The sequence below is a fragment of the Musa acuminata genome, chromosome BXJ1-3 (genome assembly GCF_036884655.1).
Source record: "Musa acuminata AAA Group cultivar baxijiao chromosome BXJ1-3, Cavendish_Baxijiao_AAA, whole genome shotgun sequence".
In the NCBI taxonomy this organism is placed as follows: Eukaryota; Viridiplantae; Streptophyta; class Magnoliopsida; order Zingiberales; family Musaceae; genus Musa; species Musa acuminata.
Window position 1 is genome coordinate 7,975,508 of NC_088329.1, and position 17,730 is coordinate 7,993,237.

The window sequence follows — 17,730 nt, forward strand, 5'->3', positions numbered from 1 at the left end:
TAAAAACTCATATGATACATATAATTATGATGAAACATAAATAATGTATATATGTAAAAATAAGTTTTTTTTTAATTTTAAATATATACATATGAATAACTAAATAAATATCAAAGAACAATAATTAGATTTTTATTTAGCACATGTGAAATTTTATCAATATGTTAATGAGAAAACGATAAAAAAAAGTTATAATTTATATATTTTTTATAATTCTACATAGAACCGTTAGACTTATCAACCCTATTTAATTGAGAAGAGTTAGAATTAGGAGATCCCAATTGAGTTCATACACTTAGACTTACCATTCAGCTAATTAGGCTTGTCAAAATTAAAATTGATCAAAATTTGACTTGATTGAATCTAAATCTAATTAAACAGTTAAAATAAAATCATGATTAAGCATGATTAAAAATATTTGATGAAAATAAACTAAAAAAATTAATTTTATAATTAAGGATATAATTTAGAAAATTTTAATTTTTGAAAGGTAAAACTAAAATTTTTACTTAGGATATGTAATAGAATTTAAGAGCATAATTGGAAAGTAAACTTAGGGACATAGATTAAAATTATTTGATTTATAAGGGGTAAAATTATCCTTTTATTAAAAACTCAAATTGTCACTCCCTTTCAATGGTCGTTGCATGAGGTGTGATTGTCGCTATGTGCAGCCATCGCCAACATAAGGCGTCATAGTCGTCGTCTGCGATCATTGCATAAGGTGCGACCATCGCCACTATGCGAAGCCGTCGCCTACGTGCGACCTCCCCGCCCATGCCCAATTGTGCACGTGCATCGTCTGACAAGCCTCACGATCGTTGCAGTATGGCTATGCACACGCATGCCTCCCAACAACCTCGTTGGCCTTTGGCATCCAATGATGCTAGCCTCGGCCAACAAATTCCACTATAGCGACATTGCTGCAACTGATGCAACCATTGCAAGTGCCACTGATATTACTACAGTCATCGTAGGGCTGTCGCACCCCACATTACTTGCATTGGGTATGTAGTCATAGCCCGCGATTTGGCTGATAACCACCAAACGCTATTGCCCTTAATAATAATGTTGCCAATAGAAAGCTATCGATGGTAGTCCATCGATCAAGCATGCTAAACCTCATCTCACCCGTAAGCAAGTGATATGACGACTATGTAGAAATCAGATCAGCAAAACAAACGAATCGTTCACGCATCTAAAATAAAAACTGAGTAATACATTTTCACAAGTGAAAAGTACTAATAAATAAATCTAAAATATTTGCTTTCACAAACATGACTTTGATATCATTTGTGAGGATAAAAAATTATCCTTATGTTTTTGTTAAGTGAAAAACATTAATGCTAAAATCTAAAATCAAATATATAATATATTTAAATTTATGATGAATACTTTTCAATGTCATTCAAAAGTCTTTTATCTAATCATCAGGTGAACCATCATCCAATCCGAAAGATATAGTAATGTCTATCTACAAGAAGAACTAGACTCAACCTTCTTCTCTCTTCTTATCACTCACAGAACCACTATGAGCGATAGATTAGAGACAAAGGGGAGATGAAAGATGATCTATAATCTCTCAATAATGTCTCATATCCTCATCTCCTCTTATATGTGTATCCATATATTTGTATATCTACACATTAGATATATATATAGTCCTTAGGATGTTTTATTTGTTTATAGGTGAGAGTAAGCGATCTAAGACAGTAATTATGATAGTTTTTTCCATCAAGATTATCTCCTAAAAAAATTTATCATAATTAATTTTTTTTATTAATTGATCTATAATTATAATTAAAATTTAATCATATATATAATATATCTTATCTAACTAAATAGAATCATATAATCTATCGCTTTAAATTTAGGCCCGCTATTTCTGGTTGTCTAACTAAGAATCCGACCATTTCTGGTTGCCTATAACTAAGAATCCGGTCAATGACCTCTCCACATACCATGCGCATGCAAGCACGCAGACCTTCCCTCATTCCTAAAAATATGCACCAAAGCATTCCGACCACCAACGCATCCCATAAAACCCCCTCCAACCCCTCCCTTTCCTCCTCGGACCTCCACCACACGTTCTCTCTCTCTCTCGCTTCCGTAGCTCAGGAGGCCTCAGGTCGAGTTCTCTCGCGGCCCGCCGTCAGCAATGGAAATGAGAAAGATTGCCTGTGCTGTCCTCGTGGCCGCCGCCTCGGCCACCTCCGCACTGGCAGCTGAGGCCCCTGCGCCCGGCCCTGCCAGTGCCTCCTTCGCCATCAACCCCGTTGTTGGGTCCGTGATCGGGGCCTCCGTCCTCTCCTTCTTTGCCTTGTACTTGCAGTAGGCGCCTCACGAGGAGTAGGAAAGAAAGAAAGAAGCGGCAGACTCGTGTCGTTGACATCTCTCTTATCATTATTCTTTCCTTCTTTCCTCTTTCCATGTTCTTTTCCTACTTCGGGTTCCGTCGTTAAATGTTAATTAAGAGGATGGAAACGGTGGCGTTTGTGTGAATGTGATTGGTGAATGAATTCCTTCAAACAAAGACCATAATGGTTCATTGACTTGTGTGGTGGGGGTTTGTGTCGATGGATTAACTAATACAATTAAGAGTCTGTGCTCATCTATAATTCGATTTCTTATGGTGCGCGTCTGTGACTCGCCGATCGAGAGACATACGACACTCACTGCGACGGTAGAAGAACTAAATTGTTTTATAGTTTGAATCCTTTTATTAATAGGTCAGACTTATGATTCCAGTTAACATCACACAGATTCAAAAAATCATTACATGGAACGTGGAAAGTAAATAGAAAGAATCTTATTGATTCCTCCGAAAAAGCTCAGCAGCTGGGCGATCATCCAAGCATAAGTAGTGGCGCTAATGGATTCTGGGATCCGATCCAAGTTTGGGCACCGACATGAGGCTCTTGGTCAACCAGATTGCTGTCTCTCTGGATGACACTGCTTCTTCCCCAAACGGTCTGAGCACACCAGCCAGCTCCTCTAGCCTCTCCTGTTGTAGCAGCTGCGCACATAGCTCAAGCAGAGACTCCAGAGCATTAGCTCTCTGCTGAATTGTATTCAAGCTCTCCCACTCCGCCTGTGCGTTATCCGCATGAGGCAGCGTGATGGTGCTGGCCGATGAGGTTTCTTCGGCAACGCCGACCACGTCATCGGCATCGGTTTTGGCTCTTTGAGAGAGAGGAATGCTGACAGCTCTCTTTGGCCCTTCTTCCTTGTTGCTGCTGCTCGCTGATGGTTCGCGGTGTACGGACTCAGTATTAGACTTCATCGCTTTTGATCCCACGAATGGCTCAGCGGCCTCCATTTCTAACTCGGGTTCTTCGTTCTTTGTAAGCGTATCAGCCGCGGCAGCCATCTTAACGAGGTTTTGTTCGCTTAGCTTCTCTCGCTCATCTGCGACGTGGACTGCGGCAATGCGGCTGAGTGAAATCTTCGAGCTACCAGGATCGATTCTCTTGATCTCGTCATGACTAAGGTCCAAGGCCAGGATATCGTTTGATGGGCCCGCATTGATCTGTCTTACCAATTGTTCCGTCGGTGCAACTTCTCCTGCCTCAGTGCACCCATGGTCGACTTTTCCACCATGCAACTCCCTGTAGCTTCGCCTTCTTCCCTGTTTCTCTTGTGCACCGTTGTTGTTTGACTTTATGGGAAGGTACAGAGGAGAAGGATTCCACGATGCAGCAAGATACTGCTGCAAATGGGGGTCTCTCAGCAATTCTGCAGCCTAAGCAAAGGGTAGCGAATGTGTCAGCCCACGTGCTATCATCAAATCAAGTGCTCACGTACACGAAGTTGGATGCCGTAATGTACCGTAGGTCTATGTTCTGGATTCTTTCTGAGCATGCATTTGATCAACCTCTTCCTGTCATTCACTGAAACAATTAGGAACATACACCATTGCGAGCATTAACAACAGCGTCGTTCAGAAATCATAACACCACATCTAGAAACTTGGAAGCAGAACTTACAGTGAAGAAGAGTATATGGCAGGCATCGGGGCGATGGATGACCTACTGATTTTATTAATCAATCCTTGCATATCCTGTTTGAGGAACTTCATGATGATTGATCAAAGCAGAAAAGTGTCTTTGGAATAGAACAATCAATGATTAGATGGATTCTGAGCACACAACCGTAGAACCGAAGCATAGGGACGAGGTACTCACGGGAGCTCTGAAGGCCGGACGATGTGCTGCTATCTCAAACATGCAACAACCTGGAAAGGAGTATTAGATTATACTGTTGATTTCGATAAGGAAATTGACACCAAAATCTGGAAATTCTAATGCAAAGTCTCACCGAGTGACCAAATATCCGATTTGTATCCATAGGGTATGTCAGCTAGTATCTCAGGGCACATGTAGTTCGGAGTGCCGACAACCTATAGATAGATATGTACAGACGATTCGAGCAAGAGAAATAATTAACAGAAGCGCATAAATTGTTATAGCAGTATGTAAGTTTCGATCGCAAACTCTTCCAATTGGCTCTCTCCTCCAATTGAATTTTGGGGAACATTCAATCTTTTTACCAGCACCATTGTCTATCTATCTCTATGTACTTATCGAACCTTATAGGAGGGAAACGAAGAGCCATACCGAAGAAGCAAGATCTTGTGCATTAAGCAATTTTGCGAGTCCAAAGTCACCTGCAGTCATGAAAACAAGATCACAAGTACGTCCAGGAATAATAAATACTTTATATGTGCTGGTCAACATGTATAATAAATAATATACTGGTGAAATGTGAGATGAAAACCACACAAAGGCTTTATAAACTATTAAAACAGTTAATTTCTTTTGTACTGTAATGTATTCTGATTAGGAGCTTTACGCTTGATAGGATGTTTCAGAGTAAGTTAAGCGTACATAAAGTGGGACAGATTCTATATATGGTTGTCAGAACTTCCATTTCTTGCAATAATACAATAGCGAGCGTCTTACCAAGTCGAACGTCGTCGTCCCTTGTGAGAAACACGTTAGAGCACTGAAACCAAAGGTAAATGGATCAGAGAGAAACAGAAGTTGTACATCATCGAAGGCAAGATTTTGCAGGAGTTCTACATCTGCTAAATGATAAGATGATCCATCCATGATACAGTAACCTCGGTTCGAGGTGGAATTCCCAGTCGTACCTTGAGATCACGATGGAGCACACGGTTGGAATGGAGGTAATCCACAGCCAAAAGCAACTGCGTCAGCCATTTGCTAACCCTCTGCATATCAAATTGTTCAAGAGGCAACCAGGTGGAGAACGTATGAACTTTCTTTTAGATGGTTCAGACTCACTTCTTCGGAGAATAAGATTCCTCTGGCTTTCTTTATTCTGTCAGCCCTGTTTTAACGGAGATCAGAATAGTGAAGAACAAAGGATATACTACTTGAGATGAGCCACGTACATGTCTCCTCCTTCGCAGTAACCGGTCACAATGCATACGGAGCTTCCCTGCAAAGAGAAACCGAAGTCATAGGTGAGTGATTGCGATCAGAGTGGTGGTGATACAATTGGCGGAAGACAAAGCTACTTTTACAGAGGAGGTAAAGCAAGAAGCAAGGTAACAAAGAAGCCTTCAATACTTTCACTAGCATTCCTAAGATTTCAATTCAGAACCTTCAACCTAGTTATCTTGCAACTGTTCTCGTATCTCATTTGACCGGTGGAATCGTAGAACGATTATTCGGCAAGGGTAAGAGGACACCAACAGGTTATCCACCTACTCCGGTGAAATATTAAGCCCCCTGAACTCGCCGCAATGATATTACTATAGCAGAGATTTATCGAACGAAAAGATTCTCATTATTTTTCTTCTTTTCTTTGAGGTTCCTAAGCGGAAAAAAGAAATAAGAAGATATATTACAAGCATACCTTCTCCACCCACCCATCTCTGTACTCTACGATGTAAGGGTTGCTCAAACTCGCGATCAGAGCCATCTGTATCAATCGGTGCAAATGTCATCGACCACCGGAACACGAATCTCGACATAACCGGAACCAATTACCTCCTGGTAAGCGGTGCGCTGGAACTTCTCCGTCTGCTTCGCCAATCGGATCCTCTTCATCACGTACCTGCAGCCACCAACGACCATATCAACCGCCGATCCGACGCCTACAGGAAGCCACAACAGAGGGCGGCGGGACGGCTCAACCTCTTTCGCTCGGTCTTGTGGACCACGAGGAAGGCGGAGCCGAAAGCCCCTCTCCCGATTTGCTCCACCACCTCGTACGACTCTTCCCCGCCTGCTTCCATCTCCTCCTCCGCGGTCGATCCGATGCCTTTCGGAACCATTTTAAAGCAGGGTGACAGAGAAGGCTACAACACAAGACACACTTAAAGGAGATCACGGCGCCATCAGAGCGGTCGGATCCGGATCACGCGTTGGCCGTGAGCCGGTGGGCGATAATTACGCCTTCTCCCTCAGCCTTGGCGGAGAAGTGACTGAGCTCTTTCGGTTCGGAGTATTTAAAACGAAAAGGAGGGAGGAGGAAAAAGAACAGAACTGTATATCTGCAATTGACCCGTTCGCGTACCGTCCTTGTGACTGGAGACAGGTACAGGGCCCTTTGGACCCCTCATGCCTTCCTACGCCAGTGCCAAAACTTGCAAGTGACCGGGTGACGAGAAGACGTACGGATAACATTTTGGGAGTAAAAGAGAAGAGGAGGGAGCTTTGCGTGCGATGTGAGCGTGGGCGAGGGAATGATAGTGGGGGCAGAGCAGCAGTTGTTGTCCGTCGGATCAATGAATTCACGGGGGAGATCTGTGTTGGTCGGGAGGGGCCCGCTGAAAGGTGGACGGTTCATGTTGGCTGTCATGCGATGGGTGCTCGGCGACGCGCTGCAGGAGAGGGAGACGCTCCATCCTTGGCGTTTGACCGCAAACCTGCTGTGTCAACATCGACCATCTGCGGCTAATATGTTCACTAGGCTTGGGATTAGTGGAACCGAACGAAGCAAAAGGAATGGTTGGCTTTTCTTGGGCTGCATGAGGGCACGCACTTGGAATGTAAACTCTCCCATTCACTCACTTGCACAAAAAGGAAATAAACATTTCAATTTCTCGCATCTGCATGCTGAAACATTTACAAGACGAGTTACATCTGATGGTCTCAGAATTGGTGGTGTTACTGTAAGTATCTTTTTTAGCCGTGACATCGGAGTCGATCCGACTGGTTCAGGGCTCCGAATGACTGGGATCAAACGTGGCTCCCCTTGGGGCGTTGTGGTAGCTGAGGTAGGAGATCTGGCTGGAAAGTTCCGCGACGCCGGAAGGATCCAGCAGCGGCCGAATACCTGCACACAGGTCGGGTCGGTAGCTCGGCCCGACTCCTCCGACGATGAAGTCAGTGATGACGGAGAGGAGTTTTGAGTGAGATTGTCCCCCCCCCCCCCTCTCCCGTTGGGAGCCAGGGGGTATTTATAGGTGGGTTTGATGTTACCTGATGTATCATCCTGCCGGAGCAGGGTCGTACCTCTGATGGCATCTGTCGTCGTCGTGGGCGTTGCGTGGAAGGCCGAGCTGCCGCAGGGTATGGGGGGGTGTCAGTCAGCGCCTTCCCCCGCCTTGGCCGGCCATGAGGGGTCAGCCCAGGAGGTCGTTTGGGTACGGTGGGTGTGGGTGCGTGTTGCGTCGTTGTTAATGCTCGCTCTGGGGCAGCGTGCCGCACAGGGTATCCGACGTGGGGGCGTATTACGTCAAATCCGGGGTGTTATGTCAAATCAGTTTTTTACCCCTATCAGGTGGCAGAGTCTATCGTCGCAAACTATCTCAGTCCACACCAACTCGAGAAAGAACTCGAACCTGACGCTTTTACTTCCGAGCGAAATGAATAAAGCTCAGATCAGGGCAGAGAGTGCGGCAGAAGGTATTTTCCAGTAAGCAACACAAGACAACAACTTCTCTCCAAATACGGCCTAAACAAAACTACATTTAAAGGACAGTTATGGAGCTATAATTAGAACAGAATTGACTCGTAGCCTTCTCTGTTATGTAAGAGTTACTTATCCCGACACTGTGCCCTCACTGAAATATTTGATCCTTCTGTTCTATCTCTCATCTGCTTCTCCAATCTGACGACCATTTCTTAAGCAAGACATGGAGACCGGTTGATGATCATGATGGCCGGCTCTGGGGCCAAAAGAAAAAGATTGTGACAGGAACAAGGATGCCACAGCTGTGCTTCCATTTGCATGACGTACAATTGTTTATGGCTTCAGTGATGCAAATTTACATACCATGGAAGAAGTTAGGAAGCATACAAGGGAATGGAACTCCAACCTTTCGAGCTGACCGTCGAAAGTATCATCTCCGTATGTAGCACTGACATGAGTTCAGAAGCAGCAGCACATGCATTAACATCATGGCCGTAGCTTCGATTGCAATGCCACTGCCGGCCGTGACACTAAAAGCTTTGAGCAGCTTGGTCCACAAAAGGAATCAGCCATGGCATGCTTCCTCCAGGCAATTCCATCACTCATAATTACTTCACCTTGTAATTCTGAGAGTCCCAACAACTCCAACAATCTCTTGGTGAATTCTCTTGATATTTTGAAGACCAAGGATTTCAGCTAAATTTATATGGTGGCAATGACCGATCAGTTCGAGTACATGTTGAGGTTTGAGGCCACATCAGGTGTCTGTCTTGAATGAGAGTTTTGCTATTGAAGATTGACTGCTACTTGCCACTGAAACTTCTCGTCAGCTTGCGAATCCCCCTTGTGCTGCTAATGAATTAATTAATTTGAGGTTCTTTAGACAATAGTTTATTGGTCTATGCTGTCTAATTTAGATAAATCCTAATATATTAAAACACTATGTTTCTAGACTATAAAAGTTAAGTGTGTGATCTTATTTTTTAAACTCTTAGATTTAGATAGATCCTGATATATTCAGACTCTTCGTCTCTGAGAACACTAAGTCGCATCAAATGAGCAGAAGGAGAGGGGTTGCATAATACCGGTAGAGGGATTGTAATTAGGTTTCTTTAAAGAAGTATTTTATGTTTTAAATTATTTTGATTTTTTTTTATTGGTGCCTTGTTTTTATCTCATTCTCAACAAAGTGATATCTAAGTCTTTTTTTTTCTTTCTTTGATGGCAAGAAGTAGTACACCATGGAATCTTTGTCATTAATAGATCTAATTTTCAAAGGAGATAATTATTTGATAATGATAAGATTTATGAGAGATTGTTGAAAAATGTTATGATATAGCTAGAACTACTAAAGAAAATCAAAGAAAAGATCTACTTGTCCTATATTCCCTTCAACGGGTAGTTGATGATATTATATTTCTTTGAATCTTTTGCTATAATAAATTCTAACTAGACTTGTCCTCTATTCTATTCACGGGTAGTTGATGAGATTATATTTTTTTTGAATATTTTATTATAATAAATTCTATTGAGACTTGTCCTCTATTACCTTGAATGGGTAGTTGATGAGATTATATTTTTCTGAATCTTTTACTATAATAAATTCTAACAAGACTCGTCCTCTATTCTCTTCAACAGATAGTTGATGAGATTATATTTTTTTGAATCTTTTAATATAATAAATTCTAACGAGAGTTGTCCTCTATTTCCTTCAACGGGTAGTTGATGAGATTATATTTCTCTGAATCTTTTGTTATAATAAATTCTAACAAGATTTGGGAGATCTTGGAGTAAGAGTACCATGACATCATTAAGATATTAATCATTAAGTTTCAAACTCCTCGAAGAAAATTTAAAAATTTATTTATAAATGAAAGCGAAACAATGAAAGCTTTTTTTTTCAAGAGTTACAGAAATAATTAATCAGACGAGATAATATGGCGAATTAATTTCTGATAAAAAATTTGTTGAAAATTTTTTAAGAAGCCTCTCAAATAAATATGAATAAGTATTTACTGTTGTTCAAGAATTAATGGATCTATCTGAATTACAGGTTAGTGAATTGTTTGGTTCATTACAATCACATAGATAGATTGAATAGAACTTGTAATATTGATAATGTCTATAAATTAAATATTTCTAAGGATAATGAAAAATAAGTAGTGTTGCAAAAAAACCAAGCAAACAAAATTTCGGCCAAAGATGAGGTTATGATCATGGTCAAGAGGTAGATCAGACAATCAAAGCAATTAGGAATCTGATAATCATAATCATAGAAACACTAAAGGTAATAATCAAACTTTAAAAAAAGAAATTTAGTAATATGGTTACAAGTATTATGACACTGAAAGATTTTAGTATTTAAAATGGTAGCATCAACAAACTATTTTTGTGGGAGGAGGAAAAAAAAAAAGGAAAACTTACTATTTTACATGTTAGTCTATTAATGATTCATCTAAAAGTGTTTGACATGTGGATAATGATTATAGTAGTCATATGACAGAAAATTTTGAGTACTTCAAGAATCTCTTATTTTTTTTTAATGAAAATTGGCTATAATATTATAGATATGAGCATTCATGTTTCAAAGGTCTTGATCTACTATAAAATAAAAATATGGTATATAAATTATCTTAATTCAAAATAATGACTGTTTGTGAAAGTTACGCAAGAGAAAAATAGCATAGAGATTCTTTTCTAAAACATAGTAATTATTAAGCAAAAGAACCATTAAGTTTGGTGCATACAGAAATTTATGGGCCAACACAAAACTCTTCTCTTAATGAAAACTATTGTTTTACGGTTTGTGTAAAAATAAAAAAAAATTATTTTTGAAAAAATAAAAAAAAATGGTGGAGACAAATACCGATCAAGAGACAAATTTCTTTCTAGAAATTTTAGAATCTTTTGTGAAACTAATAGAATTTACAAGCTCCTGGAGCTTGATAATAGAATTTTGTCGACATTGAAGTGAAATAAGTTGAAAATAAAATTTAATTTGTCAAAAAAGATATAAATGATTTGCATCCAAAAGTTTAACATGGAGAGAGTTGCAATCATCTACAAAATCTAAAATAGGTGTAGATATGAATGAATGATAGTGAACCAAAGGTTGATGGCAATCTCTACAGAAGTTTAATGGAAAATTTACTTTATATTGAACACACGCCATCAGTTATACTATTCATGCTACAACTATGTAAAGTCTATGCAAAATACATTGGGTGCAACAAAAAATATTTTATGATGTTCAAAGCGAACCATTAATCATGGGTTATGGTATCCTACTAGTGAATTTTTATCTTTTGATAGGTAGGTTTTGTTGAAGATCGAAAAAGCAAAACAGGATAATAATTCAAGGTTCTCAACACTCCCATCAGTGTACGTACTTACTTCAACGTTATTGGTACTTGGAAAACATATACATATAAGAAACAGTACACACATTCTATAAACTACAAGATTAATGAGCCAGTGCTCGTCGCAATTGCTGTGACATGAATCTATGACAACAATAAGCGGTTAAAGAATGTATCTATGGATTAGAAAAGAAGGTACTAAGCTAATCTTAAATAACAAAACAAATGAGAACAGTACGATTCATGGAGAAGCATGTTACCACATCAGCTGGGACGATGGGAAACAAAGCAAATCTGGCATCGAATTACATGGTGCTGCCGCGGGTTTGCAAGAACATCTCCCTGCCCAAGGGAACTTAAAAGAGAAGACAACAAATTGTGGGTGACTTGGCATGTGAAGGAAGCACCATCGTTACAAGGACAAATCTTATCGCTTACCTTTCGAAAGTTCATGCACCAGCACGGACCCTGCGAGCAGGAGATATATACAAATGATCCATCAACTGTTGCCGGCAGGTTCACGAAGATTTATGTCCCTGATCGCTTGCAGATTCAGAACGAACAATACAAAATGGAAATTTCGCTGAGGGCGCAACATGTTTCCCTCATGTTAAATATCTCCAACACTGGTGGCAAATGGGTTTATCTGGAACCCAAGTTTGACGTGCTTAGCCGTGCGATTGGTCGGTCAAACGGGAGTGAACGGTGCGAGTGAGGCCAGCTGGGTTGACGCGCCGCCTCGAGAGGGGGCACGTTGATGGCTGATCCGCTCGCGGCGGCTGCGTCCGACGGCGACGCGTTCCAAAGTCCAGCCCGGAGCGACGCAGATGGCGAACCAAACTCGGAAGTCGATGGGTGAGTTGTCGATACATGGAATCCCACGTGGAGGTCAGATTGGGCGGCTGGGCGCGTTGATCCCAAAGGCCGACCCGTCCACGTTACCCAAAACACCCCCCTGCCTTTTGATTTATTTTCTCTCTCTTCTCCTCTCCTATTATTCTGAAACCTATGTGGACGTCGACACCGATTCCATCCGAACAGCATTTTTCGGATTTTTATTTGAGTCGGCAAAATGAGGGGTCAGTTTCGGTACAACGAGTCCTTTCGAGAACACGACCTCGACGCGTTCCCACGCCACTCCACCCATTTCCCTCCCTCTCTTGCGTCACTGCCGACCCTTCGCCCTCTTCATAAACCGCCAGCGATCTCAAACGCTCAGAGTTGTAATTGTTCACGCCCTCACGATTCACAGATCCGGATACCAAATCTTAGAACGAGAAGGTGAGAAGGGTAGGAATCGATGGCTCAGCGTGAGAAGGAGGAGGCGAAGCTCCACGCCCCCGAGACCCTCACCCTCTGCGTCAACAACTGTGGCTTCCCCGGCAACCCCGCCACCAACAACATGTGCCAGTCCTGCTTCCAAGCTTCCACCATCGCTGCCTCCCCCGCTCCCCACTCCTGCTCTCCAAGATCCGCTCTCCCGATCCGATCGCCGGAACGAGCGGCAGAGGAGCGGGACGCGAGGACCTCCGAGGCCCCCGCGGCGGCTGTGTCTGCCCCGGCGCCGGCGCGACAGGTGAGCCGGTGCTTCTCCTGCCGGAAGCGTGTGGGGCTCACGGGGTTCCGGTGCCGCTGCGGCGATCTGTTCTGCGGCGAGCACCGCTACTCCGATCGCCACGACTGCAGCTACGACTACAAGGCCGCCGCCCGGGCCGCCATAGCTCGCGCGAATCCCGTCGTCCGAGCGGCCAAGATCGTCAGGGTGTGAAGCGAAGAACCGGGGAGACGCGTGTGTGTCTTGCTTTCCGATCTCGGAACATCAAGTTCTAAAACGGCGGAAGGGAAAGCAGCAAACTGAGTCATGCTTTCTGCTGTGTGTCATCAAGAATCTGGAAATTTCCCCTTCCTCTCTTCCATGTGATTCGGTTGTGATTTGTTTTTCTTTCCCAGCTTTGTTTCTTCAATCATGTAAAAAAGTAAAAGAAAAAGAAAAAATGGCCGATACACAGGTCAATTTAAGGGTTCATATTTCGGTATGGCGTAACCGATACGAGGAGAAAAATAAGACGGTCCTGCGATGTGAGGTAAAGCCATCTTCCACCAACGGCGGTCCCCGGTTTCACAAGGAGAGCGAAGCAAATCCCAAACCCACTGCCTGGTTTGCGTCGGTGCACGTGCCGAATGCCTTCCCCGGTCGGTTCAAAGGGCCTCGACTGCCTCCGGGCTTCGTCTTCGTGTTGACCTGCGAATGATTGACCCGATCACGGTGAACGCTCGTGACAATTTGTACTTCCATGTGAATGAATAGATAATAAGAACGAGACCAAAAAATGGCAACCATCTCGCTGCTGGTGGACCAATCTCACTCCTTGTGGTCCCGGCTTTCAGCCAATAGCAAGCCGGGTAAAGCTGAGCGTGCGTCTACTATAATTCCAAAAACCAAAAACGTAGCCCTCCCATTATATAATTCCAGCCCGTATCTTGCGTCCTGGTCTCAGTCCTTATGGTCCCGCATGTGGCTCCCAGAGGCTTCGTCATTTTTATCAATAGCAGGCCAGGTGAAACGGTGTGTACATCTAGAAAGACAAAGCTAATTAGGGTCGTCGAGTCCTGAATGAACCAAAGACATCACGAGTCTGTCACGTGAGGCCTACCCAACGCGGTGGCGTTCCGGTGATGATACCTATATATGAGACTCCAATCTGTTCCTCCTTTCGTTCTTTAGCGGACGCAGATGGTCTCGGTAAAGATGGTGAGCAACGCAAGCGAAGGTGCAGGTGGTGAAAGCTCCACGAGAGGCTTCGCTGGTATGAGTCTGTTCGTTTCCTTGTTTTTCGAGTTTTATTTTATCGTCGTAACATTTCTTTTTCCAGGAAACACCATCGAACTGCGGAAGATTATTAGTCTGTCCATTTTCCCCGTTTTCTTGAAATCTCTCGCCATACGATTTCTTTTTTCCCGCTATGAGCAACGAATCGGTGTAGGGTTTGTTCAGTTCTTGATCTCGATCCACTTCTTGCTTGATTTTTCCTTTCCCTTTTTTTAATTTCTTTGATATAGGGATTCGCGTCTTCTTAGGGGCTATGATCCGAAGTGGTGTCATTCATATTACCGAATCGTTTTTGATAAGGGTAAAAAACTGACTTTGACGTAACACCCCAGAATTGACGTAATACACCCCCCCACGTCGGACGCCCGATACGGCGCTCTGCCACGGAAATAGCATTAACTACGATGCGACGCACGCCCATACCCATCGTACCCGAACAACCCCCTCGGCTGACTCTTCGCAGCCGGCCGAGGCAGGCAGAGGCGCCAGCTGACACCCCCATACCCTGCGGCAGCTCGGCTCTCCACGCAACGCCCACAGCGGCAACAGACGTCGTCAGAGGTACGGTCCTGCTCTGGCAGGATGGCCCATCAGGTAACATCAACCCCCCTTATAAATACCCCCCCCGGGTCCACGCCACTAGGGGGAAAAAAAGGGAAAGAAAACCCTTTCTCTCTCTCTCTCAACCAAGATAACATTCCCTTCCGCTGACTTGATCGTCGGAGGGGTCGGGCCGAGCCACCTACCCGACCTGTGTGCAGGTACCCAGCCACCGTCAACCCGGTTCGCCCAGGCGGACTCCTCGAGCAAGATCCTTCGCATCCGCCACCTAAAGCCCGACAAAGGGGGACACCTCTAATCCCAGGCATTTGGAGCCCAGAACCAGCCGCGTCAACCCCAAAGTCGCGGCCCGAAAGTTATTTACCATAACAGATTGGCGCTAGAAGGAGGGCCCGATCCAAATGTCAAGCGATCAGCAAATTTACCCCGGCGGATCCTCAAATGCGGAGCTCCCCGCCTTAGGGGAACGGCGTGACGAAACCCACGATGAACGTCCCGCAGCGGTGTCAGAACGCTATTGGCGGCTATTCAACGACCAGGGCTTGTCACCCCCTGGCGGCGCGCCCGCCGACTCCTCACAAGTGTCGCCTGAGGCCTTTCATGACCTCGCCCACCAGGTTCGAACTCTAACAAGCATGGTGCAGACCATTGTCTCCCAACGAACCCCTCCGCATGCGGCGAGGCCCTCGCAGCAACAGGAGACCCTCGCCCGGACCCACGTACCACTCCCAGAGCTTCCGGGCTCGCCTCGAAACCCCACGACTCGACCGGGAGGCAGGGAAGCCGAGGACACGGTGAGCCGCCCCGAGCCGGAGGCCCTGACTACTGATTCGACGAACGCCCTGCGGGCCCAGCTGCGCCTCGTCAGTCAAAGGCTGGACGAGGTACAGCAGGAGGTTCGTAAGTCGAAAGGAGAACTCGGGACGGACGGACACCAAGGATCTCCGTTCACCCCCGAGATACAGGATCAGGCGATCCCGCCGCACTTCCGCCTCCCCTCCCTGGACGCGTATGATGGCGCAACCGACCCCGCGGACCACGTGGCCGCTTTTCGGGCCCAGATGGCGCTGTTCGGGACTTCAGACGCCCTGATGTGCCGGGCGTTCCCGACGACCTTGCGAGGACCAGCCCGCGCATGGTACAGCGGCCTGAAGTCAGGGACCGTCGCCTCCTTCGACCAGCTCGCCAAGGATTTTGAGCTTAACTTCCTAGCGTACGCCCGACCGAAGCCATCCATGGCGTTGCTCCTGGGGCTCAACCAGAAGGAGGACGAGCCCCTTTCTCACTTTGTGAACCGGTTTACGACGCAAATCCGTGGATTACCGGATGCTCACCCCTCTCTCTTGATGCAGGCCTTTATGACTGGTCTGCGGCCCTCCAGGTTCTTCTGGTCGCTTGTGGAGAGGCCCCCCGTCGCGGTCCCTGAGATGCTCCAACGGGCCAGCCAGTTCATCGCCGCAGAAACCTGGATGGTGGGAAAGCGAGAAGAACACAGAAAGGTCAAGTCGGAACCGCCCCGACAGCAGCAACCCACCACCTCCCGGCGAAAGCTGGACAGGCCTGACCCCAGGCCCCCTCTTCCCGCCTTGAACTCTTCCCGGACGGAGATATTCCTACACGAAAAGGGGAAGGGGCTGCTCAGGGACCCCCACCCCATGAAGAACCCGCGAGAGCTCGCAGATCGCTCAAAGTACTACCGATTTCATCGACAGCACGGGCATGACACGGAGCAGTGTTACGAGCTGAAAAGACAAATCGAGGAGCTCATCCTCAGAGGCCATCTCGGCCAGTACCTCCGGCCGAGCAAAGAGCAGTCTCCTCGTCCGGAGGGCCTCGTTGAGCGACACATCGATGTCATAGCCGGGGGCCCCGCATCCGGAGGAAGTTCTATGTCGGGCAGGAAGGCCTACGCCCGGGCCGCCCCCGACGAAGCCTCGGGACGTGAGCCTGAGCCCGAGATCACCTTCCCAACCGGAGCCGCTGAGCGACCCCACCACGACGACGCCCTGGTAATATCGGCCAGGGTAGCCAACGCGCAAGTGAGAAGAATCATGGTCGACACGGGGAGCTCGGCCGACATACTCTACTTTGGCGCCTTCCAGAAGCTGGCCCTAGCCAGGGAAGATTTAAGCCCTATGTGCTTGGCACTCACCGGCTTCACGGGAGATTCGATATCACCTCTGGGGGCCATTACCCTCCCTCTGACTCTGGGAACCCCGCCGAAATCAAAGACGGTCATGACCACCTTTCTAGTAGTCGACCTTCCCACCGCTTATAATGCCATACTTGGCCGGCCAACCCTCAACAAGGTCAGAGCCGTCGTCTCGACCTACTACCGGACCGTCAAGTTCCCGACTCGGGAGGGGGTCGGGGAAGTCACCGGAAGCCCCCAAGAGTCCAGGCGCTGCTACCTTACCTCTGTCTCATTGGGCAGAAGGGCCAGGGGAGAATCACCTCTAGAAGATCCCCGGGAGGCAAAGAAGTCGGCCCCTCACCCTGGGCCGAGGGGATCCACTGCTGACATCCCCTTACGGGGAGCACGGCCGGATCAAACGGTCAGGGTCGGCTCGGAGCTACCCGAGCGGGAACGGGAACGGCTCGTCGGCCTTCTGCGGGAGAATGCCGACATCTTCGCCTGGTCCCCATCGGACATGAAGGGAGTCGACCCCAAGGTCGCGGAGCATCATCTCAACATCCCACCTGACGCCCGACCGGTAAAGCAAAAACCCCGTCGCCACGCACCTGACCGGCAACGTGCCATACAAGAGGAGGTGGACTGACTCTTGGCAGTAGGCTTCATAGAAGAGGCCAAGTATCCTCAGTGGTTGTCCAATGTAGTCCTCGTGAAAAAACACAATGGAAGCTGGAGGATGTGCGTTGACTACACTAGTCTCAACAGTGCGTGTCCTAAAGACTGCTACCCCCTCCCAAAGATCGACCAGCTAGTCGACGCAACAGCAGGGCACGCGCGCCTCTCTTTTATGAACGCCTATTCATGATACAATCAGATCAGAATGGCGCCCGAAGACAGGGAACACACGGCTTTCCTCACCGATCAAGGGATATACTTCTACAGGGTCATGCCGTTCGGGT

General features: G+C 46.0%; 4 protein-coding genes and 1 long non-coding RNA gene across 6 annotated transcripts; 3 read left to right on the forward strand and 2 right to left on the reverse strand.

Annotated features, from left to right (window-relative positions):
• The first annotated feature begins 2,088 nt into the window (after positions 1 to 2,088).
• Positions 2,089 to 2,367, forward strand: LOC135636919 (arabinogalactan protein 23-like). Its single transcript, XM_065149097.1, has one exon. It carries the CDS (start codon positions 2,159 to 2,161, stop codon positions 2,333 to 2,335), a length of 177 nt encoding a protein of 58 aa, XP_065005169.1. The 5' UTR covers positions 2,089 to 2,158; the 3' UTR covers positions 2,336 to 2,367.
• Positions 2,368 to 2,722: 355 nt separating this feature from the next.
• LOC135620133 (serine/threonine-protein kinase Nek6-like) lies at positions 2,723 to 6,434 on the reverse strand. Its single transcript, XM_065122831.1, has 13 exons — positions 6,165 to 6,434; positions 6,018 to 6,084; positions 5,884 to 5,949; positions 5,417 to 5,463; positions 5,307 to 5,352; positions 5,153 to 5,233; positions 4,962 to 5,004; positions 4,617 to 4,666; positions 4,318 to 4,399; positions 4,185 to 4,234; positions 3,987 to 4,060; positions 3,829 to 3,880; positions 2,723 to 3,742 (listed from the first exon to the last, which is right to left on the reverse strand). Exons 1-13 carry the CDS (start codon positions 6,302 to 6,304, stop codon positions 2,870 to 2,872), a joined length of 1,671 nt encoding a protein of 556 aa, XP_064978903.1. The 5' UTR covers positions 6,305 to 6,434; the 3' UTR covers positions 2,723 to 2,869.
• A 1,547-nt stretch (positions 6,435 to 7,981) lies between these two features.
• On the reverse strand, positions 7,982 to 12,070 carry LOC135620148 (uncharacterized). Of its 2 annotated transcripts, XR_010489637.1 has the most exons (3): positions 11,685 to 11,851; positions 11,507 to 11,601; positions 7,982 to 8,739 (listed from the first exon to the last, which is right to left on the reverse strand). It is a non-coding gene; the product is annotated as an uncharacterized LOC135620148 (long non-coding RNA). The 2 variants fall into 2 exon arrangements; XR_010489635.1 differs by having other exon boundaries at positions 11,507 to 12,070.
• Positions 12,071 to 12,395: 325 nt separating this feature from the next.
• On the forward strand, positions 12,396 to 13,272 carry LOC135620142 (zinc finger A20 and AN1 domain-containing stress-associated protein 11-like). The gene has a single exon (XM_065122845.1). The coding sequence runs from the start codon at positions 12,547 to 12,549 to the stop codon at positions 13,012 to 13,014; it is 468 nt and encodes a 155-aa protein (XP_064978917.1). The 5' UTR covers positions 12,396 to 12,546; the 3' UTR covers positions 13,015 to 13,272.
• Positions 13,273 to 13,420: 148 nt separating this feature from the next.
• LOC135620137 (uncharacterized) lies at positions 13,421 to 17,426 on the forward strand. The gene is made up of 2 exons (XM_065122838.1): positions 13,421 to 14,053; positions 14,120 to 17,426. The coding sequence occupies exon 2, from the start codon at positions 15,039 to 15,041 to the stop codon at positions 17,415 to 17,417; it is 2,379 nt and encodes a 792-aa protein (XP_064978910.1). The 5' UTR covers positions 13,421 to 14,053; positions 14,120 to 15,038; the 3' UTR covers positions 17,418 to 17,426.
• The last annotated feature ends 304 nt before the right edge of the window (positions 17,427 to 17,730 follow it).

Coding starts and splice junctions, on each gene's coding strand:
- LOC135636919 (XM_065149097.1), top strand. CDS start 2,159: ATGGAAATGAGAAAGATTGCCTGTGCTGTCCTCGTGGCCGCCGCCTCG.
- LOC135620133 (XM_065122831.1), bottom strand. CDS start 6,304: ATGGTTCCGAAAGGCATCGGATCGACCGCGGAGGAGGAGATGGAAGCA. Junction 5,234..5,306: donor GAATCTTATTCTCCGAAGAA/GTGAGTCTGAAC, acceptor TTTGATATGCAG/AGGGTTAGCAAATGGCTGAC. Junction 4,667..4,961: donor GGACGACGACGTTCGACTTG/GTAAGACGCTCG, acceptor TCATGACTGCAG/GTGACTTTGGACTCGCAAAA.
- LOC135620142 (XM_065122845.1), top strand. CDS start 12,547: ATGGCTCAGCGTGAGAAGGAGGAGGCGAAGCTCCACGCCCCCGAGACC.
- LOC135620137 (XM_065122838.1), top strand. CDS start 15,039: ATGTCAAGCGATCAGCAAATTTACCCCGGCGGATCCTCAAATGCGGAG.